General features: G+C 31.8%; 1 protein-coding gene across 1 annotated transcript in view; it reads right to left on the reverse strand.

The window, feature by feature from the left end:
- Positions 1 to 567: 567 nt before the first annotated feature.
- The window catches only part of LOC116776385 (homeobox protein invected-like), a 30,415-nt gene continuing 4,675 nt past the window's right edge, over positions 568 to 26,307 (reverse strand). The window contains exons 2-6 of the mRNA XM_061525406.1: positions 19,696 to 20,684; positions 19,219 to 19,293; positions 2,817 to 2,852; positions 1,571 to 1,674; positions 568 to 1,416 (exon numbers count right to left, since the gene is read on the reverse strand). Coding sequence (XP_061381390.1) covers positions 1,162 to 1,416; positions 1,571 to 1,674; positions 2,817 to 2,852; positions 19,219 to 19,293; positions 19,696 to 20,662 — 1,437 coding nt within the window. The 5' untranslated portion in view covers positions 20,663 to 20,684 and the 3' untranslated portion in view covers positions 568 to 1,161. The remainder of the gene's footprint in view (positions 1,417 to 1,570; positions 1,675 to 2,816; positions 2,853 to 19,218; positions 19,294 to 19,695; positions 20,685 to 26,307) is intronic.

The raw sequence follows: 26,307 nt of genomic DNA on the forward strand, positions 1-26,307 counted from the left end.
CCAATATTTCATAGTCGTCATGTAAGCCGCGTTTTATATCTGGCATGCGAAACTCCCTCGGATTCAAATTAACTATTTTTTGAGCAATTTCACAGTTACATCTAACCGTGACCCCCTTCTTATTGATATATATTTTTTATTTCAATCTTGTTTTATTTAACTTTTTAGTTTAAAATATTTTTTATTGGATTTTATTTTTACTAAAAATTTTAATTCGTATTAAATTTGTTAAAAATCGGTTCATATCAATATCTGGTGACATTACTTGGAGTTATTATAATATAATAATCGTCTGCAAGAATTGAATTTTCCGTTGGCATGTACCTAGTATGGCGGTTAAAATTTTTCCTTTGTCTTTTGAATAAACTTAAAAAAAAAACATCCCATTAAACCTACCCCCGTCTGTAAGAAAAAAGATTCCGGATTCGCGACGCCCTCAGAAATTCCAATAAAATCTCACCCCGGGGTAACCGTGGACGTGTCAAGGGGTAACTCGATAGTTTGGTTCATAAACATTGTTTTTGTTATAAAATACTTTGAAAATTTTTAAAATGAAACGCTCATATATATATATTTCTAATTCTTTTTAATGGTTTTTAACTAATTCAATATGCTTACCATTAGTCCTTTCCGCCAACTAAATACGGATAGTTTCCATATCATTAACACCTTATACCTGCTATCATGACAGAACATATAAATGAAGAACGTGAAACTATCCGTATCTAGTTGTTTTTAAACTCGTGGTAAGGGTTATTAACAATACTTTCAAGTTGATAGTTTTTATATTCTCAAAAACATTGTCAATATATTTAGATACAGCTACATTGCACAATAAATAACTTAACTAACTTACAATATTTACAATACTACTATTATTTTACATTAAATGGCAAGATCTCTTATAAATTACAAAAAAAAGAAACACACGCATTTTTTTTTTACATTCCGATAGAAACTTCAAGCGGATTCCTATCGGAATATTTACAGGGTTTAGCCTCGAACAAAGTTACACCGATTTAGGTTCAGCCGATGTTTATACATTAATATATTTAATTAAATGTCCGTCTATATCTATGTACCTATGTACTTTGTCACTTTTATGTCAAGTGCGGACAGCTATTGAAAATATCTTTGTTATGATCTTCCTCCGGATTCCTCTCAATTCCTCTGCTCCCTCTCCCTGGCCTTCATTTCTAACTCCTCCTCCTCCTTCGTCAACGGTATGGTGCTGTGGTTGTACAGCCCCTGCGCCATGAGCTGCAGCGCCAGCGGGTTCCTCTGGCCCGAGGCCTTCTTGATCTTGGCCCTCTTGTTCTGGAACCAGATCTTGATCTGAGCCTCCGCCAGCCCCAGCTCCGCGGCCAGCGCCTGCCTCCTCCTCTCCGTCAGGTAGCGGTTCTCCGCGAACTCGTGCTGCCGAAACATAGCTACCTTAATAACACTCACAGGGACACGATGGCTCAACTTCACAAGCAACTAAGACTCTATGTTCGAAGGATAGCAGATTCAAATCCCGGCTTTAATTATTTATTCTCTTATATATATTGTGGTGGACTGGTGACTGTACCTTGAGTCTAGCGAGCTGTGGGCCGGAGAAGGCGGTTCTGGGTCTCTTCTCATCAGACGAGCATCCTTCTCCGGGTGGCTTCTTAGGTCGTCTCGTACGAGGACCTGAGTTCAAAGGTATCGTCAAAAATAACAAACACCTAACGAAAACATTCCATATAAAAAAAATGATATAAAAAAACCAATTTAATCTCACTATAATCATTTCTTTTAATAGAAAGAAAAAACTTTGTTCCTATCTCTTTAAAGAAAATGCTCTGAGCTTATAACTATTGATTTTAAAACAAAGTTTATATAGATATGACATGTACAGAGATGTATTGAATTATATAAAATATATATTACACACACACACACACACACTACCATGACTCACACACACACACACACATATATAATACATCCATACGTGAAGTCCCCTTAACGCGTGTTTGAGTGTGCGTGTCACTGAATTTTAAACGTAATGACATTAACATTCTCCTAGTAAAGTTAAAATTATCATATAGTTATTATAACTTAATATTTAGTTTAAATCATTTAAAACACTAAAAAATCTGTTTTGTTTCATCCTTGTGTTACGTATAAATTCAAATATATAGCATCATGTGTGTCCGACGTTCCAAAATATAGACTTATCATTAAATGTGGGTTCACGCAAGCAACATAATCATATAAATATTAAGATTAATCTTGATAAAAACATTCCAACAACAAAAACAGGCAGAAACAAACAAAAACAAGCAGAAATACATAAAAACACCACGCTGGTACTCCCTTGAAGCGGACGATGCAATATCTTAACCAATTCACAATATAATTAAGTTTTTAAAATTGGTCAAAATATGACACCGATCGCCTCAAGGCCACGGCGGCCGAGTCCTGGAAAACAAAACTAGTCTTACAATAACACACGTACGATATACATATATATAATAAAAGTTCATTCACACTCAAATAAAAAAAAGCGTTAGAAAATATACAAAAACTTGTTAATTAGAACAAAATTGTCACAAAAACGGGTTTTTTTGGAACAAAAAAAAAATATATCCCCAACCGTGACTGGAGACGAGCGACTTCAGTTCGTCGACTCGACGAAAACAAAAAAAAAAAAAAAAACTATTAAACACAAAACAAATAGTTAAATAAGATGTCGACATGCATGTGTGAACCCTCATTGTAATATGACGTCTACATGTGTGCGTGTATTAATAATATATTTTTAATCTGTTAAATATATTGTCTCTCACTTTGCTGCCCAGACCTCGACCCGTACTTACTTCGTCCTGAAACAAACAGAAAATAATAATTAAAAAAAAAAATCACAATAATATTGTATCTGTATTAATAAAGACCCGATACGATATCGAAATCCGGCCTTCCGTAATGACGATGACAATTGAGGTTATAAAAGATTTTAAATCATATAATATAACTCTTGAAAAGTAGTTTTTTCCTTGCACGTAATAAAAAACATAAATTCCTTTAATCCTTATAAATATTAAAGTCTCACTGTGTCTTTTAAATACACAGTTTTATAAACAGCCCGGTCTTTTTACAAGTCGATGCCCACCAACGAAGCTGTTTAATGAAGACATTTTCTTCCAATACAACTAATATCTGTTTATATGATAAAGAACTTAACGTTTCCCTCAGACCAATGTCAACTCTCTCTCTTATACTTATAGAGTCTATTTTAATTTAGCACGATTATGGAATGGACAAATTAATTTTACAACGTCTTATTCGAATTTCTCAACTCTTCCATCGATCTTTACAACTGATATTTATCTTTATTTTTATGATCAATAAAGTTAAATTTTCATTGTTCTGATAAAATATTTTTTAATACCGTGACGTCGACCAGACAGCGCAAAAGAGGCTTAATGATATAAAAAATAAAATCTAAAATCGATCGATTAATATTATATTAATTAAAAATTACAAGTTAAACGAACATTTAGTTGTATTTATGACTCTTTCGGGCCGACGCCGCAACGGAAGCCTACGTCTTTCCGGTCAAATGTCGGTCGCGAATTTTATAGTTATTATAAAACAATTAAGTTTTGTAAATCGCTTTATAATACGCTGAATCGAGACTCGTTCAGAAATATCTCTGTTATTATTAAGACATCATTTATAATAATAGATCGTTTTTTTTTTTCGTAAATAGAATAATTATATGTAGTAACAGTTCTATTTAGAGCTCTGTTCTCATATAATTTTAGTGGTCGGCTGTTAATATTTAAACTGGTCATGTTTAATAGTTGCATTCTAATGTGTGTCTATGGTATGACGATTATGCAAATAATTTGACAACTTATACCGGCCATAAACAACTCTGGCGTTTATCTCTTTATTATCTATGCTCATTAGAAGCGTTCGTAAATTAGAAAATTTTTGTGGGTGAATAAATTGAATTTTTATTAAACTATAAATTATAATTAGATTAGTTGTCTAATTAGCCTTGTCTGTGCTCTCTATATTTAATGAGCGGCCATTTTTCGGTGACAGTTAAGTTATAGGAAATGACGTCATCGCTGTATATAAAAATAGGATTTTAGTAACGTATATCGTTGAAATGGAATTTATTTTTCATTAATATATAATATATATATGGTAAAAAAAATGTTAGCTACATTTGAATCAGGTGATAATGTAAAAAATATATATCGGACAAAAAACAGTATGTTTGTATTATAATACGTCCTGTCACTTAGAGTAACAGACGGACAAACATACATATATTATTAGACGATAAAGTTTGTACTATCAGTGTTGAGTACACACTCGTACTAAAGGATAATCATCTACTTAATTTAGATAATATACAGTATAAAAATATATAATTTTATGCCAGCATTACAACGACATATTTAAATTTAAAAAAAATCACATACGAAATAAGTTGTATCCATTAAATTAAAATTAATTTAAATTAAAATGTCACACTTATCTTATAGGTTTTATTACTTTATTTCTTATTGTATGTCTGTGTCTCTATCACTAAATAAAACAATTTGACTCATAATATATACGTATTAAAGGCTTTAATTGTATCTTTATGTATATGATGCCTAAATTTGAAACTACCCTATTTAAATCGGCTAATAACCAGACTTGGGGTAAATAGCATTTCATATATATATATATGTGTGTGTGTGTGTGAATATTTTGATGTTTTTGCATTGATTTGTTTGTATCTGTGTGTGTATGTCTGTATGTATGTTACGTGTGTGTATGTGATGTACCGACGGCGCCTAATTCATATTACCCCGGGTGGTCCGGCCACCCAGGAGAGAGCTGAGAGTGTCCAGGAATATATTCGGATTCTATACGAAAAAAATATTTTAATATATCCATACATATAGATTTTATTTATATAATAAATCGGTTATCACAAGGTTATGATTTGATTAAATTAATTAATTAAATTATATTTTTTTTTATTTTATTTTTTTATATATTCTTATTGGAATTATATTGAATTCTGTTTTCTGAAAATATTTTTATAATAATTTAAATGTCCGAACGGTGGTTAATTTTGCGATGTAAATTTCTAATATTTCTGTTAGTTATATTTATGTATTGATAATTAATTTATTTTATTTATCTATATTTTTTAATAACGGTTCGTCTCCACGCCATTTATAACGCGGCTTACTTAATGTCACCAAAACATTTCAAGTCGAGCCACAACTTTGAACAAATGTGACCAATGAAATATCGACTCTACGGATAACGTTTTAAGATCTAAATTCACATATAATATCAAACTTAACATTCCAATACATCCGTCATATCTTTAATAGAATTTAAACTTTATTACATTCAATTAAAGTTTATTATCCATTGTATGGAAATCAGAATTCAAAAATTTCATAAAAGGAATCCATTTCACCGTTCCCATATAAATTTTGAATGCACTCTATCTTGTTGCAATAAGGCCTAATGTCGCTTATCAGTGATTGGTGATCATATAATAAAAACGCCTTTATTACAATGGCATAGAGCGTAATAATAATAGGAGATTCCGAATGTTATTTTGTCGTTACTGAGAGGAATTCCTATCGGAATGTCTAAGTTCAATTAGTACTTTATTTAAATGGATTAAAGTTCGTTATAGCTTGGCAAATCTGAGTTTATTTAAGGAACATTTGTGTGAAGTAATTGAGTTGTTTCCCGTCCATACATTTTTTTTGTATGTCCGTCTGTTGATCCCGTGTTTAGTATTAATGATTTTTTGGATCTTTACGGCGGATGTAAATCCTTACGTGGTATATCTGGATCTTTTTACTTATATAACCTAAACTAATAAATTCTATTGAAGTTTGAACCTATCAATGCATTTGATATCAACTGTACAGATATGATTTTGAATTACGAACGACACTAATGAGTTCCAAAATCAGTCAAAGGTCCTCCATATACAGCCACAGCCATACATCTTTTATTAGAGTGGAATCTTTTTAATCTGTATTTTTTAAGTTAATCTGTCACTTGTAAGAGCTACCATGACTCATAATGCCACCCAGGCGCGTCTGTTGCCGTCCCGCTCGCACGTATAGCGCTGTCTCGCTCTATTTTTTTTTTATCTCCATTGAAGTTTGCTGTCAAAATAAGGATTATAAGAGCGCGCGGATCGCTTTATGTAATACTATGTTTTATGATTATACATTAATTAATAAAAAATATATTCATTGCTCTTTTTTGTTCGTTTTTTTCGTATATAAATTTTCAAATTATTGAAATTAATTTTGGGTTAAACTTGTAAATAAATACCTTTAAATATATGTATTTCATCTTGAATTACTTTTTTTGTAATATAAATCGCATTGTATTATTATATGTACTGCATAATATCATCCGGGGTTTGGTATTAAAAAAAAATAAAACTATTCGTTTTGAGTGATGACTTAATTTTTGGATCCACCGCAGACAGTACAGACACAGGGGATAATGTATAATAAAATACAATTCTAAGTTATTGATAAATGTGAATGATAAATGTATATAAATGTGTTCTTTATATTGGCTGAACAAAGATCGATGTAACTCTAACATGAAACAGATTAATATGGGCTTTATTAATTTTAATTATCACATGTAACATGAAAATTCAAACGGAGTTACAGATAATAAGAGATAAAAAAATATTCCCTTCTAAACAAATACATGTATTAACTATTAATAGACGGGAGGCGAGTTTTTACAACACGACTGTGATGCTGCGATTCTGCTTAGAATAAACAAAATAACGCGATAAATTATATCCTATGTCCTATTCTGATATCTGAGCTGCATGACTGTAGAGTTTTATCAAAATATGTTCAGTAGTTTTCGGATTACTGAGTAACAAACATCTTCATAGATTTTCATATTTACAATCCGTATGTTTCGTCTCCTGAGTGTCTACCCGTGTCGTATGGTGTCACAATACCTCAGTCTCGTCGTCTGTAAGTCCGTGTGTGTTTTTTACTAACATGTAATCTATACGAGTTATATTCACTTATATATAAATATAAATTTAATGTGGTTTCCCTTTCATACGCCGAGTGCGGAATCGCTTTTTACTGTGAGTTAAGTTTTTATTACGATTTAATATATATATCATATTTAAAAATAGTTACTTTAAATGCACATTAGTACAAATTAAATGTTTATTACAGTTAGATAACTAGCCGCCATTTTGCTAACAATTTGTACGTCATTTAATACTCAGCAACAGAAAAGTGAATTATAACCTAAACATCAAATTTAAATTCACAACATACCCATATTTTGAACATCCATTAACTATAAATAGTAAAATGACATAAATTTTTAATGTTAATATTAACAACAGCATATATAATCCAACAGAAGCACGACATCGTGAACGAAATTATTTTTTAATGGCCGCCAGGAAAAGAACCAAAACAAACAGCCGACGTTTAATTTAAGGCTATCAATTAGTGTGATATATATATAAAAAAAATAAGAACAAAGAGCGAACAAATTTGTCTACAGTCTAATGGCTGCGATATTAGCACGAAAATATTAACTGAAATAGCTTCAACATAAATACGTTAGCGACGCCATTAGTTTCACTAATCACGTATAAATTATATCACAGCTCGGTTCAACTCAATTGACAGCTGCCGTTGGCGCCAAATTCGCTGTCAGTGTGACAGCCCGTGTGATTTAAATAAAAGAAATTGTCATAATAAAAGTTTATTAACGCGAGTTAAAGTTAGTTTTATAATATGTGCAGTCACAAATGGCTTTAGTTCTGTTTTATTTTTTATAATATCTCGATTTAATTCATCGCAGAGCTACGTTGATAGTTTTTTTAAACCATCAACTGTGTATTGAGTTTTTAGTCATTCAGCTTTGATAGAAATTTTTAATTCGTTAAAATATATATATAGGTAAGTTTGATTGATCAAACAGATTATATATTTCCGGGACATTATTAATTTTATACTCGGTGTTCGTTATTATAATTAATTATGCACATTTTTTAGTAAACATTAATACGTTACTAATATATTTGGTTGTCATTTTCGACGGTTAATTAATTTTTATATATAAATATAAATTAAATAGTTAAATAGTCTTTAGTATATATATAATTAATTAAGGAATAGAACATATAGGATGATTCAGATTTAACCGACTATATCGTATAATGTTAGTACGTAATATTTGATTTCACTCCACTCTTAGTGTCTACCACGAGTTTGTCCTTATAAACTAAATACACGCAGTTTTCCATTAAAAATCCTTTCGCGCTACTTCATACTGTAAGTGTAACGTATCTACGACGTCATTTTGATTCATACTAAGGTAACAAATCTACATGACCTCAACCAAAATTATTTTTCTTTACGTCTCTTTTATAGTATGTATATATATATATACGGAACCATCACAGTCCGGGCGTCTCGGTGCTGGCCGCCGGGTCAGGTTACAGATATTTTTTGTCCATCTCGTGTGTGAAATCTATCGGCTTGTTAAGTTTTAATGTAATTGATTATATTTTAGTTCCATATTAGGTTACTAATATATATGTTGATGTGTATGTTTGTTACCGTTAATGCGTTAACTAAGAAAGAGGTTTTTTTTTTGATTTGTCAATGTTAAATCATAAATAGTTTAAAGTAATTCTTATAAAAAAATCCTAGTATTTTTTTTTTAAATAAGTTTTTAACTTTTATCTATATAAGTTTAGTATTTATGACGTGTGCGAGGAACAGACATTTTAATATATAATATTTATTATTCTCCTCAGTCACCACCTATGAGACACTTACAACTTAATCAAAAAGTGTTCAGCATTTAGTTCATCCTGTGACGTACATACATTATAAGTAAAATGTACTAATTATATATTCTAAAACACTAAAACAAAATAAATTAAAATTGATCAATACGAATGTCTGTATGTCTTACAATATGTTACGATATAACTCATAAACTATTAAATTTTATATGCGGATATAGTTACTATGGTTATTGCTTTTAAATTTTATCTCATTCGTGTTTAATTATGACAGATCTCACGTCTATCTGTTTAGTAGTTAGGTCGGGACATACAGACATATGTATATTATTAATAGTATTAATATTTGTATCCAACATCAATCTATTGGAACTCTGCTGTGTTTTGACAAATTCATTTTACGTCCGCCATGTTTGTAATTATTGTCAGGGTTGTCGATTCGATGAAATTATACAATGTCAAATAAAACTATTTTATATTTGAATAATTAATGAAATTTAATTAATAGTCATTGTAATTTAATATTTATGTAATAAATAAAAAATATGAATATATATTTTATGAAAACAATTTCACTTACAACAAATAAGTACGTATCATAAGGAATTTATAATAAAAAATTAATAGTATTAAAATATTTTTTTAAGTAATTAATATATAGTAAACATGTATAGATAAATTTTATAGATGGCAACCCTAATCCGCCGGCTGGGTGGCCCGCGCTTGATATCCACAAAACAACCAACAACGGACGTGACGTCACCGCTACGACGTCACCGCACGAAATTCGACTCTACCACCTACACATAAAGCTCACATTCTAATACTTCATTATTCTTGTAACACACCGTCAAGCAGAACTGTTCTCTATTTCCTTACATACAAGGTATATATTACTACGGAGCTACAAGGAGTTTAATTGCACTTTTTGATATATATATTTGTTACGGGTCTCGTCTGATCGATGTCAACAATTGTAAGCAATAAATGTCCTGGTCCTATGACGGGTTTGAACCCGGGACCGCGCCAGCGAGCGCGCCGCCGTTACAGCCGCTGAGCTATGACGCCCGTACTAATTTCATTTGATATTATTAGGTCTATTATATATAGGTATAACTTTAATAAATACATACATTATAAAGTTACATAGGAATCGGTTAAGACGAACAGTGATTTAATATGTACTATATCTATATCACCCACCACTTTATAATATGGTATAGTGGATACGAACCAAAATAAATTTTGGCTTAAAATCATACGTATATATAAACACATATATTTGTATCGTCAATTCAATATATATTATAAAACAAAGTCCCTCGCCGCGTCTGTCTGTCTGTTCGCGATACACGGGAAAACTACTGCACCGATTATCAAACAGTTATCACCACCCGATAGCGTGATTCTCGAGGAAGGTTTTAGTATATAATGTGTTAAGTTTTTGTATTTGCTTGTGAGTACATTAACGATATTGTTTGAAGATGTCGGGAAAACATGAGCCGTCTGAGAGCTTTTAACCAAAACGCTGCCTCAAGTCTTTGAGATATAACAAAATAATATATGGTGGGACTGTGTATCTTATACAGGTCTACAGAAAAGTCCGCGGTGGCATATGTCTATACCTTGAGGATAACATACTATATCCATTTTACAACTTTTAAAAATTGCCATCCCTAAAGCGTTTATTGGAAAGCTATTTACATAAATACCGTATTCTTTATTAGTCTTATCAAAATAAATTACGTCGTTTCCGAGCCTGCAACAGTATCCGTAAATTACTTTTTAAATCATTTGAAAGTTATCATAATATAAGTTTAATAATTCTCAAAATTAAATAGGCTATTTATATTTTTTGTAAAGAGCCCGTGCGAAGCCGGGGCTGGTAGCTAGTGTAGTATATATATGATGACTATGCTTCATCATCAGATTAGATTATACTTCCACCCCGATACTATGACGTTAGTACAGAAACGAAAAACTTTGAACTATCAGTTTGAACACGCAAACCTATGGTAACTATTTTTGTTGTATAATTTTCATGATCCGCATGATATAATTTAATGTTTTTACAATCGATCTATATTCAGCAATAATTAATTGATTATTTCAACTTCAGTAGTAGACTAGACATGTCATTACGTTTCACATACAGTGACACACACACACACACACACACACACATTGAGGGGACTTCACGTATGGATGTATTATATGTGTGTGTGTGTGTGTGTGAAAGTTATGGTAGTGTGTGTGTAATATATATTTTATATAATTCAATATATTTCTATAATACATTTCATATAAATTAATATCTCTGTACATTTCTTCTCTATGCAAAGTTTGTATGTATTCAGCGTAAATGAGTTCAAAATACTCTTAAGATAACCAAGACTTTGTGTTTAAATATATTTAATTACAAAACCAAAATATTTCTTTTAACCTTTTCCTTTTCAGGATCGCAAATTTAGATTTAGTTACATCAAAATCGTTAAGATTTCTTTTTTATATTAATATCAAAACCGACCTGACCGAGTTCACTCAGTTATAAATTACTTCTGTACACAATTACAATTTAACAATTAATTTCTTTATCAGCTTTCTTCGTTTAATATATTTATGTATATATCAGATAATTACGTAGAAACAATTAAAATTACAACAATATTATAATTACTGTACTAAAAAGATGTCGGACATATTGATATAAACAAACACGCGCCGATAAGGTCCGCCATATTGTGAGTTCGTAAAACATCGTTTACACAAAATTAATTCAATGGAGTGTTGCATTGATTAAACACTGCTGTTACGAGATAAACCAAATTCTGTCCGGGCCATTAGTCACCCCAGCGCAGGGGTGAGTGCTGGGGAAGATATTTTTAAGGAACTCCACTTTGATATACGAACTGTTTGTTCTTTTCGGCTGTACAACACCGACCTTCGCCTTTTGCGAAAAAGCCTAACACACCCATACCTACTATACAACAAAGATATCAAATAGATTTAATTCAAATTCAAACTAAGTTATGATTCGTAAGCAACAGTCCCAGCAGGACGCCAGTATCAATCAATTTAACGAGCCCCAATCCACATATAACCGTTACTATTAATGACACTAATCAAATAACCTCCTCAATTATAAACGATAGTACGGCGATGTTCTAAGCTTTGTACACCAAATGAATTTCCACTAAGAAGCTGGTAAGTAATTACGTCTTTACTAAAACGCGGGAAACTTGTAAACGTCAAACTGACAGCCCGCCATCTTGGAATGTTTCTAGAGTCAATAGTAGATAATTACGAGAACAATTAGTCAAGCTGTTTTCACTTTGTTATTTGTTTTATATATATATGAAGATATACGAAAAGTATATATTTTAATAGTATTATTAATATTGAAGCTTTAAAGTTAAGTTAGATTTTTAGTAAAAAAAAAAACGTTTTAAGCTAATGGCAGTACTTTTAAGATTCTTATGTACATATATGTATATAATATCTGTAGATCATTTTTATGTTTGAAGTATTTTTGTCGCTAAATTAAAAAATACAATCATACAAATATATGAAGTATATTAAAAATACAATAATCGATGCATACAGACAAACACTTACGAGTGTATAACTCATAAACAAAACTAATTTAGGCAACGCCAACAGACGGTTAACGGAATTAAAGCGATGCAAATTAACACAACATTTAGCGAGTTAACAAGGTGTTAACTGAAAAATTAACTGCCTCACCAACCGGGAGGCGATCACTTAGATAGTACTTACAGATGATAATAAACGTAGGTTTTTGATATTGTTACGATCTAATGAAAAAAATAATAATATTAATATTAATAATAATGAACAAACAAAAAACGGACATTTATTTATTTATAAGCGAGTATAATATATAATATTAAATTACTATCTACTGCTAGAAGACGGATAAATATGTTTCATATATATATGTATACATCACAGACAGACAGAATAACAATTCTATAATAATAAAATGAAACATCAAAGCAATTATTATAACACCATTTAATTAAAATAATAAAACAAAAACTGTTTTATCGGACCTCCATCGACACAGAATTCGTTACACAGATTATTCTTAATAACTCTTTTTAATCTATGGAACAAAATAAAAATCTACCTATTGTTCACGGACGAAACGGAATACATTACTTACTACTAGTTTTCCTTGACTACACACGGACGGTGTTCATGTTTTCGCGTTGTATCACCGCTATGTCGGTTCTAAACTTCAGACTAGCCGTATACAGTGAGTTTACGGCCGGTGTTAGATGTGCTAATAATATTTCCGATCTTAAAATTATAATTGAACGCAACAAAATAATAAGTTAAATCTTAATCGAGTTATAAATAAGGAGCTGGCTTTAATTCTGCATTCGTTAATAAATAATTTATTTGACCGGTCTTACATCGATTCACCGACAGACTTGGTTCGAGTTACAAGCGTTTTAAACATATATGTGTCAATACGAACTTATGAGAGTAAAAAACATCGTCAGGATATCAACATAGCTACTTCCTCGTGATCTGGTTACTGAAGGTGCTAATATAGACTCACATTAAAAGACGTTATAAAATGTACATATACACGGCTATACGTCCTTGACAAAATTTTAACATATATATATATATGATATATATTTTTTTATTATAACGATATTCACAGGCTAAGGTTTAAAGCATACAGCCCGGACGGTATTACAAGCATAATGCCAATGTCACTAATGTCATGTATATTTTTAATTTCCTATATCGACAATGATTCCGTATCAAATTACAAGAATACATATATGAATATATTTATATATATATATATATATATATATATATATATATATATATACATATAAATTTATGTATGTATGTAATCCTTTGATGATAGTCTCTCTAGTATTGGACCTACCGCAATTCTATTTATGCATGAAAATGATTTTCTCGATAAACTAGTTTGAAAACTACTTAAATTATCAACATTAATTGATTTTATACTATTAGTTATTGTAAATAGTTTTTATTAATTCCTTATCCATACAGTAGTTATACACGGGTGTAGTTCCATGTTGTTATTTATTATTATCTTGTATGAAGCACTATTGACTATGATACTAAAAATATTTTAAATAACCACCGACAATTTATACGTACGCATAAAATTTATAGTATTAACTGACATTAATTTAAACAATTATAATTGGACGGCAAAAAAACCGCTCGTTTCTTGAAGATTGCGTCCAAAAAAACGCTCAATTAAAATGGTATTCGAGACGAATCGCAAACCGGACTCGGGCGAGATTAAACAATTATCCCCTTAGTTATAGATAATTCCGACGACACTAGCAACGACCCGCGGGTTTGTCTCACAAAATATTATTTTTATTACATAATAAAGCTCACATATATTTTTCTCTTCAATATTTTTTTTTTAATATTTAATCTGAGCGTTGGTTTAAAATTTTTTATGAATCCAAAGATTGTATTTAATAAAAATCGTAGTAAGCCATTATCGTTTTTCATCTCGATATCTAAGTTACAACTATTTCTTATATATGGAAATATTTTGTTATATAAAAGACGAAATAAAATCTTCTCAATATTTAAATTAAACTTTATATATATAATACATGTTCATTTATTTGAAACTATGTCTAAATCATACTGTCACATCAATAAAGTACTTGGCAGATAGCTCACTGACGTTTGACTGACTTTTAATTGCTAAACTTAGCGCCAATTGAAATTTCAGGACGGGGGGGCGAAATCCGGGGGCTGCAGTGCTCCCGAGACGACCCCACACACATAACACATACGTGACATATAAGATATTTTTATATTTTTTATATTAATTCAAAATATATATATTTTTTCAGGTAAGTAAAATTTAAAAAATATATATAATGTTAAGAATACACATAAAATATATACGTAATTTCTTGATAATATTATTATTAAATTAGTACTACAGTCAGCGTCTATTTACAGCGGTTATACTAAACAAACCTTACTATACGTACACACGACTGACTCGGAGTATTTATTGAAACACCCGAAATAACTCAGTGAGGTAATTATATGTTATCAACATACAGACTAACACCAGGACCAATTACAAACACGACGTAATCACAGCGTTGCCTGTTTTAATTACACGTTACGTACTCAAGGATCCGTACACGGCGTTTTGCGTAATTAATGTCAGAATTATGAACAAAAATAACATTAATATGTGTATTTAAAACTAGATTATTTGGTCTTCTGTATGTTTTTAATTTAATTAACAACAGTTCTTGCGTTAACTTTCAAAGTTACGTCGTAATGTCATAGCGTAGGTGTTAGGTAGTGGTTATGCTTTGCAATAATTATTTGTGATATAGTTCACCAGTCACCACCAAACTGACGGTGTGGAAGTATTAACGAAATCGGCGCTAAACAAAGTCGCAGGCCGATAGTTAATAAAAACTAATGAAGGGGAATAAAAACACGTGTCATTTGATTCATAGTGAGGGGAAGACGTCGATAAAATGAGGTGGGTACATTTTACCGATGTATGTTAGTTTTCAACGTATGGATTTTGATAAAACTCTACAATTATATAGATCATATATTAGCATAAGATATAGGATATAATATATCTCTCAATTTCTTTTGGTTCCACGAAAAAATTACACCACAACAATTGACTCGATTTACTTGTGCAATATATTATATACTGGGTATTTGATACTCTCCGACTATAATTTGTTAAAACTATGTAGACGAAGTCAGGGACTGAAGCTAGTGTTATGATAAAACGGTTTAGGCATATCGATTTTATAATAATTTATTATTAATATATAGCGAAATTAAAAAGCTTTACGATTAAGTATATTTTCATTGCGCCTACTAACTGTTAAATTTGTAACATTACCGACATCTATTAACGTAAACACAGACAGTTCCGCAGTTTGTCATCCTAAAACTGTCAAAGCTTTCGAATGACTATCCAAATTTATAGTAAGTTTATCAATATATGAAAAAAAATACGTCCAAACTGTCCGTTTTCGTGTTAACTTTGCTCGTATTTAACGTACACCGAGCTCTAAATCGTAACAGTAATTAACAACTAATCAATAACACAAATATTTTAATTGTTTAATAAAATTTTTGACTTTTATTGATTTATTCGAATAAATATCATTGGAATAATTCAATTATGATAAAAAAATTTGCTTGATGGAGAATAAACGGAGAAGAGAGCAGGAGTGATATAAAAACGAAGAGGCTTGTGAGGTTTGACGTTTGTCACGAGTTAAGGAAACCTCTCAGCATTCCACGGATCCACCGCGCGGGTGCCGGGTCCATCGTTGCAGGGAGAGGAGCTTCAACAGTGCCGGGGACTTGCGACCCAGGTGTACGTTTAAGGACCCCTATATAACGCGTTAAACGCTCACCTCCACCGTCCAAGCTCCTCTCTCCTAACCAAGTTTGAAACGACCTGCTTATGTAGTTTAGACATCGGAATAGGACTTAAGATATAACTTATCTCCCTATTCTTTAAAATTAAGACAAAATATTGTTTCGTAAGTGTTGGTCACCGTGTTTATTATCTAAAACAATCCTCTCTAAACCTAACTCCGATCACGCAGACAAAGTCGATGATATAAACTAGTTCATAATCAACAAACCAATAGTTAGAATAGTTTTAAATTAAAAAAATAAAAAATAAAACAAACACATTTTTATTTTATATTTGTAAGATTTATTTTTGATAATTTTTTCAGTTTTCTGAAAATCACCATTTTTTTTTTATCCACCTGTTTAGCAAATACTCGTAAACTATAATGCCACAGAGCGCAGACGAAACTTTGCCTAGACTCTTTGAACTAATATTTAAAAATTAGTTAGTTATATAGATAATTAATATTTGTTAACAATAATGTTATTGTCACATTATTTATTAAATTGTTTTATACATATTATGCTTAAAAATCAATGGCTTTGTGTTTTATTAAATGTACTAAAAAATTATCTTCACATCTCGATTAAATAAGTAACATAGCGAACTTACGTGAAGGCGTATCTCAAACGAATAGTGTGAAGTGTGCACGCGTAGTAAGCACCATTAAAACACACATACTAAACAGAGGTATGTATTTGTTAAAATAACTATGTATATTTTTGCATCGTATTAAATTATCATCATTCGACGTCCAAACTGTCGGTATGTATGTGTGTACACGTACTAAGTTACTAGCTACATGCGCGCGATCTGCTAGCTTTGGTATAACGAGGACGAGATCAGGTTCGGAGCATCATGTCTGGTGGGATTTATAGTTTTTATGTCACAGGACGCCACTAATTACGTTTCTTAAGGCCAATTGACATGTTAATAGTGTATGTTTGTCTTATTTTTTGATGGTTTGTGAATTCTTGATGAGAGACAACGTCTATACATGTTCTCGGCTTGTAAATTTAATGTTATTTTAGTTATTGTGTCTGTCTGTTTGTTCCGTCTAATCTATTAACCGGCTGGATCGATTTCGATGGCAGTCTCGTAAACAGGTGGATGATTTTAAAAGTGTAGCTGAGTCTCCTATTCCAGTTCTGTTTCTTATTATATAAATTATCATTCCAGTTGGTAACAAGTACAACTTATTTACATTGAAATGACATTTATTAGTAGAACTCATGAATAAAATAATATTACGCATTAAAAATGGATTTGCTTATATGGCAATGATAAAATAAATGAAATTATACACATATGTGTATAAATGCTTACTACAAGTCTATATGGTCACACTGCACACGGACCGTTTCCCGTTTCCCATTTAAACATCAATAACCTACGTTCATACTATACTTGCGAAGGTACTCCGAACTCTCCGTATTTAGTGTGACGATGCAAACAATGTAATCACACGGATCGCTGCTTCTATGTCGATAAATTAATCTATCGATAAGCTAGTGTACATCTCGCAACCGTCGACATCTCCCCCTCACTAACCACCCTTCTTGTATCAACTATTTATAAGTTGATGTTTAATTCCATTAGTGATGTTTATTTTGTTTTTATTGCGTGATAATTTAATGATTTTAATGAAATTATACACTTATATAATTGTAAGGTATAATTAATATTATACAATTGTATAATTCATACGTTTCTTATAAAACGTTTCGTGTGAATTGTTTTAAAGGAATACTTATTATAATACGAAAATCATAATAGACTTGGATTTTATATTGCAATGACTCTATGTGTATATAAAGTTACGGCGGCCTGGAGGTTAAGGAACCGCCTCTCATACGTGAGGGCGCTGGTTCGAAACCTGGTAAGTACCAATGTGATCTTTTCCGAGTCATATGTACTTTCTGAGAGTATTTAGACACCACTGACGGACGGTGAAGGAAAACCTCGTGAGGAAACCTGGACTTATAATTTCAAATTATGAGTTTGATTCGCCAACCCGTCTTCAGCAAGCGTGGTGATTAATGCTCTAACCCTCTCCATGTGAGAAGAGGCCTTTGCTCAGCAGTGGGCTCCGATAGGCTGATGACGATGATGATGATGATATATATATAATCCAAAAACATTCGTTTTCGTATAATCCGAACTGTATAACTGTCGGTTTGACGTGCATACTTGTGGTAGGGGAATTAATACGAAAATTTTGTTAGTTTCCGAAAAATATAAAACTTGTTAAAATTTCAGGCGTATTATCTGTTGTTAACACGCCTTAAAGTTACACCCCAGCTCGGGTACGTACTGGGAGGTAGTCTGACAAGGGGAGGATTTTTAGGCGAAATTTTATCGTATCCCAATACAATAAGGTATACATTTGATTGTCATTAATCCGGCCGTAACATCAAAATCGCCATTTATAAAGAGCCTCATCAAATATATGACTGCTTTTATTTCATGGGTCACTGACTCTGGTTTATTATAATTTTCGATGTATTTAGGGCTAATATTTCGTAATATTTTTGTAATACATTTCATCCGCTTATTATTTACAATGAAAATATTATTTTGATAGTTATTTAACATTGAAAATTTCTTTATATATTTTCAATGTTGCTCTTACAGAACGCTATCTAACACCCGCTGTTTATTTAACTTGTTTATTTATAGAGAAAATAACTTGAATTTTATTAAATCTATAACCTTAATACAAACATATCGTTTAACTACACACTGAGCGTTTAAAGTTAACCGTGTTCAAACATGCTAAGTATAATATTATCAAGGTAGAGTTATGAATGGGAAACTGAGTACGTCCCGTATTTAGTTTTTACGGTACAAATACAGTAAGAGCGCTGTAAGTAAATCAATTTTCGTTCAGAAACACGTTTATTTAATCGTGAGACTTAATACTCACCGGAACTCGGTCTGTCGCTATATCTGGTGCAGTACACCCAGGCCGGCCACACCATGGGACCTTCACCAGTCGTACCTTCCAAAGAAAGAAAAGATAAGATAAGATACATACGTGATACATGCACTTTAAATAACATCCTAATTACACAGGGAGATAAATTAATTTAAATGAAGGTATCTAAGCCGTTCGCGTGTACTCAAGTAACAAAAACTAATATTACAGGATTATTCCTATCAGTTTTTTTATTATTTTAACTACATCCTCCAGATCTTTCGGTCAGTTAGCAGCAACCGTGATCACGGAGACGAGATGAGGATCTCCGTGATGATGTAAAGTTTGTGAGAGCAAAAATAAACTAACTTTAAAAATCGATATATAGCTATCAAATTATTAGTAAATGACATTGTTTTAGGAAAAACCGCTAAAAATATTATATAATGTTGATATTCTAGTGGACTCTGCTTAAATAGAACTCACCGGGAGTGGATGAAGCGTTGCTTCCACTGTCATCGGCTTTTGAGAGGTCTATCGCGCCCTTATCAGCTGGCTTTACTTCCGGGACCCTCGCCTCCACTTCTTTCACCGGAGTCACTTCCTTCACGGGGCTGGTCTTCTCGTACTGCCTCGCTTTCGAAGTTTTTCGCTTGGTCAGAGGATCCGTGATCCGCCTGCCGAAGTCAGCTTTCAGGATGTTGTCTATACTGAATTTCAGACAGCTCTGGTTTATGAAGTCCCTCTCCGATTCATTGTCTGGAGATTTTGGAGAGTAGTTCTGATTTTGGTGTCGGTTTTCGTCGCTCTTGTGGGACTTGCTCCCGAAGTTTATATTGAACTGGCTCATGTTCAGGCTGTTCTGGGCTATCGGCATTCGAGGTACATTGGCTTTGAGCTCGTGATTCATCAGAGGGTTTTGGAACATCATCGGCTGGTTGAGGAACATCAATGGGTTTGGTGCTATCGGATTCGGTCGCAGAAGGAGGGGCTGGTTCATAGTTAGGTTGTGGCTTAACTGGGATATAGCATTTAGGTGGGTCTGAATGTGTTTGAAGGTGGTTATTCCTTGGGCCTCTGGTGCTTTGTCGAACACAGGCGCTTCGTTGCCAACCGACAACACGGTGTCGTCACTGCAGCAGGAGTCGTCAACACTGATATCAGCTCTCTCGTGATCATCGTCCAACCTTGGACTAATACTGGAATTTCTCGAACCTTCCTCGAAATTAGGCGTATTCTGCAGCAGTTTGTCAGTGGAGAACACATTCTCCGGGCTATCTCTTTCTTTCTTTAGGACGTTGTGGATGGAGAACGAGGATGAATGTACTGGTCTGTCTTTCTCCTCGTAGTCGGGGCTGGTCGTGTCTCTGGTGTTTGGGGAGTACGGCTCTGGATCCTCGTCGCTAGGATCCTGGATCTTGATCTGATCCAGATGTGCGGTGACGGCCGCCATTTTGTTGGGATCCTTACGCCATCTGATGATTAAACAGAAAAACAAAAATTTTAATAGTTATATATATTTTTTCGCATGGTTAAGAATAATGCAAAGTAATGCTTGCAACTTAAAGAGGTTTGATTTAATTTTCAGAAAATATGCATGCTGGGTTGTGAGAGTGGTCAGTCCTAGGGCTTCCAATTTGACCTCATCTTAAGCCGGATCTGTATTCCGAAGACGACCCACAGATATTCAATCGTCTATCCAAAGTGTGACCGTAGACGCAGCTTAACCCCAACTTGACCAGACCACGCGGAAATATATACAATTGTTTGCTATAAAACTGATAAAACTCATAAGCCCCTTCATAAATATCCACAGACGAAGCCATAGCAAACAATTAAAATGAAATATAGGAATTGTAATAGAATTAATTTAGCTCCGATACACATATTTATTGAACCGTGATTAAGATGAGTTCAGTTAGAGCCTTTTGATAAATAATAATAATGATGGTCGACTTTAAAATATAGAAGTTAAACCAAAAGGGATACATAAAATATCAGTTAATATTGTTTATGTGATAACTAACCGCGTCGCAACCACAGCGATGTAGCTACAAAACGGGTTACAGTAACAATGTATGCTCTACTTGCTCGTATATAAAACCTCTACGTGACAAACTTCATGCTGGAAATTAATTTAAAAAAAATTGCATCCATTCCATTATTTACTCAGACGGTGACCTTATTAAAACATTTTTTTTTTATATATAAATATTTGTATAATTGTTAATTTCGTTATGTTTACATATTAATTTATTTTTCCGCTCCCATAACCTATTTCATCAGACTATTTGTATTGGAAGAAAAAAGTTAAACATGATTTAATAAGTAAAGCATACTTCCGATGTTGTCGACCACACACGATGCCCACGCGCCTTTAGCATTTCTCACTAATCATCACATACGAAATTCAACCTTATGTAGTTATAAATAAAGCCGTTTTTATTTATATAATATCTTGTCGTTAACAACAAATTACTGCATACATATGTCAACCTTAAGATTTATCAAAATAAGGTTGTTTTTCAAATGTTCATAATAAATTATCGTTGTAGACTTATTTGATTCGCATTCGAAATACGAATTTATAGAACAGCAATACAGATGTTCGAGAACGCAAATTTAAAGTTGTTAAACACGTAGATTGTACTCGATGCGGTCGATTCTCAACCTTACGTCACACAAGATAAAGCATCTGTGAGACGTATATAAAAACGTTCCAAGTGAATTGGATAATTGCATGGCTAAGATTCAACTTTACGCCGGTGGTTATAAGGTTGTATTTAATTTTGTTTTATTTTTATTTCAATACCGCTCTGCAATTTTCAGGTGTTGGCGATTTTACATAGTGAGCTCTGGGCCTCTGTAATTGCGCTATTAATATAATAAAACTGTATGTCTGAGCAAAACGGTTTTTAAATTGATATTTTTGTGGCGATTTCATTTTTGATTAAACGTAAAATTTAACAATAAATCATAACACCATTCCAGTCTTGGTTATTATTGAAAATAATCTAAGCTGGCTGAACGATCACGATCCTTCGTGTGGAACGGCTTTTTGGATTTTTCACTTACGCTAAACGTCTATAGTCTGTAGTTCAATGAATATAATATATAGATTAGTACTTCGTGTGTCATAGAGTGTGACGGCAAGACTGGATAACATAAAAAAAAATATTCATAAACTTATATAGATATAGTTTTTATTCGGTCAACCCTAACATGGTATGACAACGAATAGCCATTAACTTGTGTTTGAATCACATTATAAATAAAACTGTCATAATGACACTTAGTTTCCCGCCAGGAATGGCGCGGACAAATGTCAAGATGACAAGTCATATTTTTTTTCAGTTCCTTTATAGAAGCTATCTGTTTAAGGTATTTTATGGCCGAGTTATATTAATGTTATTATTTATATTTATAAACGCACAATTGCTGCATTTGATATTGGCTTCCGTTCATAACTTTATAACTGCGGAGGTGTGTTCGCTGTTTCATGTAATTTCAACTTCAACAAATGTTCCCAGTTTTGTCGGGGAAAACTATCCGACGCTTGGAAAATATAAATAAAGTTTTATTGTTGTCTGTGGTTACATAATCATCGTTTTTTAATGCTCATTGTTATTCACAGACGATAACTAAAGGGTGGATTATGTAACTGTAGGATATGACGTCACATACACGAACAAACCGGATATACAATTAGATGAAGAACCGAAGTAAATAAACGAATATATTTATAAAATTTTAACTAGTTTTATATATAATATGTCTTATATAATAATATCGATATAAAAACTATAAAATTAATTTCATTATAACATAAATATTTTATTCTACAAATAGCAGTCGATTAACACATTTTTTTGAATATATTTTCCTAATGACACCGTGTAAACTTTCAAAAGCATTTTATAAACAATGCAGCAGACAGTGGAAAATAAAAGATTATTTTTTATCTGTATTCATTACAATTCAACATCTGATAGTACGAATTAATTATATTTTATGTATTTAAATCACCCATTTCTACCTTACACAAGCGCCTTCAACGTCTATTAACACCTTTGGTGCAGTGTAAGAAAAAAAATCATTAATTCAGTATGTTAACTTGGGCTACTGTATTTTATTACTCTGTGGCAGTACAAATTCAACTCTATTTGAAACAGGCAACATTTAATTTCCTTTAAATCATCAAAGCTCGTAATATAAAGAATGTGTAAAATACAGAGCGTTAGCACGCAGTCAATTAAATATGCTATTATATTTTCAAATACTCCATGTTTATATTTCTCCACATTTTCCCGCCGTCGATAAAGTTGACGAAATTTATGACAATGACATCTGTCAGAATGAAAATCAAAGGAGTTTTAAATGTTTCTTTTTTTTAACGTCGTTGAATGTTAAACACATACAGTATAAAAAAGTCAGGCGCGATTAAAAAAAACACACGCAACACACTGATGAGAAACTGCGTTATTTTATTGCTAATTTATTCACAGTAAAGATGTTTTTATTGTTTTTAGTTTTCCTGCAACGTCTGTTTCGTTGCATCCCTTTAAAAAAAACAAGGTCCTTAGAACACAAACATATGCTTAACGAGAGGGCTGATCGTGAACAAGTATTTTCAGTAAATTACTGTCACCGAAATTTTTCTATGAAAAACCTTAATGTGGCAAAGAAATGTTTTCGCCACTAACAAAATAGGTTCTCACATCGTCATTTTATAGCGAGTTGGTAACAGCAATTCGTATCATTAGGAAATCTTTTGATTGATAATAATATTATTTTATATAAATCTTTTATTTTTCTTAATAAAATTCTCTATCGCTTATTCCATATCAGGTCTTTAATGTTCGATAAAATTATTTATCGTCACCCATAAAACTATATTTAATTATTATCATTATAACCTTATATGTACGTCGGGATCGGCATTCTTACTGACAGGAAAAACAAATTTGACAGATGTCAAGTATGACATTACCTGCGCTGAATATAACATGAAAAATATTACTTTATTATAGATTATATATAACATAATAAAACAATTATTTAATTATAATGAAATTACAATTAGTAGTGAACCTCGTTTGGATGGCTTCAAAGTATAATAAATACTAGTGTCGGAAGAAAAATCGGAAGTAAACAAAAATCTCTATCACTGTTTTTTTTTTTCTAAATTCGTTTTTTTTTATATAAATATTATATAATGCTCAGTCCTAAGCTTTATATTTCTATGTATTCAATTAACATCCTGTGTAAGTCTAAAAAAACTAATGTCAATATTTTATTTATGGTATTGACGATTTAAATTAAAACGTGCTCTATATGATAATAACTTAATACATAATACGTTATGCGACTTACAAGCTGTAATGTGTAACCTATGTCTAATAAATGATAGAGCTGTGACCGGTTACAAAACCGGTTACCGAAAACCGATAAAGAACAAAATTATAGCTTTATCGATAAAATTATATACACGGCGTGAAAAATAACTTATTCATTGAATTCTCTGAGTCGCTAAACAATATTTATATAGCGATACATTGACGTATTAGCTCCTATGAGTTCCATAAAACATAATATATCATTGAGAATGACGTGTATATTGAATAGCAAAATGGCGGCGTGATAAGAGAATCAGGTTATGACATTGCTTGTACAATTATTAGTAATGAACCCTCCTCGGGGGTTCGGATCCCACCCGCATCAATCAGGCCAATCAAACGCCCCTAATTCAATAATAATCTACAAAAATTGATGTCCCCTAACAAACGCGGGGCGCTTTGTCACGTCGGATGGCGATAAATTTGAGATCGGCTGTACGAGCTCTATAAAGAACCCACTGACGGCGCCATCTGTTGATAGATAGTGGCACTAACGTATCGACTACTGGAATTAATATACATTGATTTATTTAAGAAACAATATTTAAACTAACCTAACATTTGTTAGAAAAATAAAAAAAAATCTAATAATAATGAATATACTTAAAATAATTACCCTTGTAAGCTATGTAATAAATACAAACATATATATATATATATATATATATATGTTTTTTCAATATATAATAACATCCAATTAAAATATCTCCAAATTCGTTAACTAATATTATATTCTTATTATAACGGACCTTAATTTTTTATATTTAATTGTTATTTTTTGTTACAACCCGTGTTACACTGAGTATCGTTGCTTTTACTGTTACACGCAAAGTATTATCCTTAGTCCGGGTTCAGTTAACTCTGTAATGTCAGTATCACGTTCTTGTGCACATTTAATTGAATGATAGTTTTTATTTATAATAACTTCTTCCCGTCTGTCCGTGATCAGGGTTGTTGTGAGTAATCTGAGCCCCGGAAGCACTTAGATAGCTACTGAATAATAATAAACTCGTTGTATCCGAAAAAAATAGTTACATTAAAATCTGTACATGCGAAAATCTTTAATATTTTTATAACCAAGTATGTGTTTTTTCTCCGCTTACACCACGTGCCAGTAAGTTAAATTTTTATTGTAGTCTCAACTACCGGTGTGTATTAGCTATCAACTCGTACTAAGCGACTGGTAATTTCGACCCGTGTATGTTAATGTTATAAATAACTATAGTTATTATTAGGATTTGAATCTTTTTAACTTGACACTTAATTTTCGGTTAGATCGAATATAATTAACTGATTGTTTTGCTTAAAAAACTATATATATATATATATATATATATATATATATATATATATATATATATATATATAGTTTTTATATAGCCTTGATCTTAGTAGTCTAAGTCTAATATATTAATACCAAAATTATATTTGATTCTTAAACAAGAATAACACATTATTTAACGTGTGAATTACTACGGGTTACTACGTAAAAAAATAAATACAGAAAGTTTGTAGGTTCTCTCTATATAAATCGGTAATATTTTTATTTTAATCTATTGTACTTGGGTACGGACTATTTATTGAGACCTCACTACGTTCAGTCTTTACGTAAACTAACATGAAAGCATGTGTAGTGAAATAAATTAATATTTTAATCTCACACTGTTAGCTATCAATTAATGTAAGTAATTAATAATTTTAT

This window comes from Danaus plexippus, chromosome 28 (assembly GCF_018135715.1).
Source record: "Danaus plexippus chromosome 28, MEX_DaPlex, whole genome shotgun sequence".
In the NCBI taxonomy this organism is placed as follows: Eukaryota; Metazoa; Arthropoda; class Insecta; order Lepidoptera; family Nymphalidae; genus Danaus; species Danaus plexippus.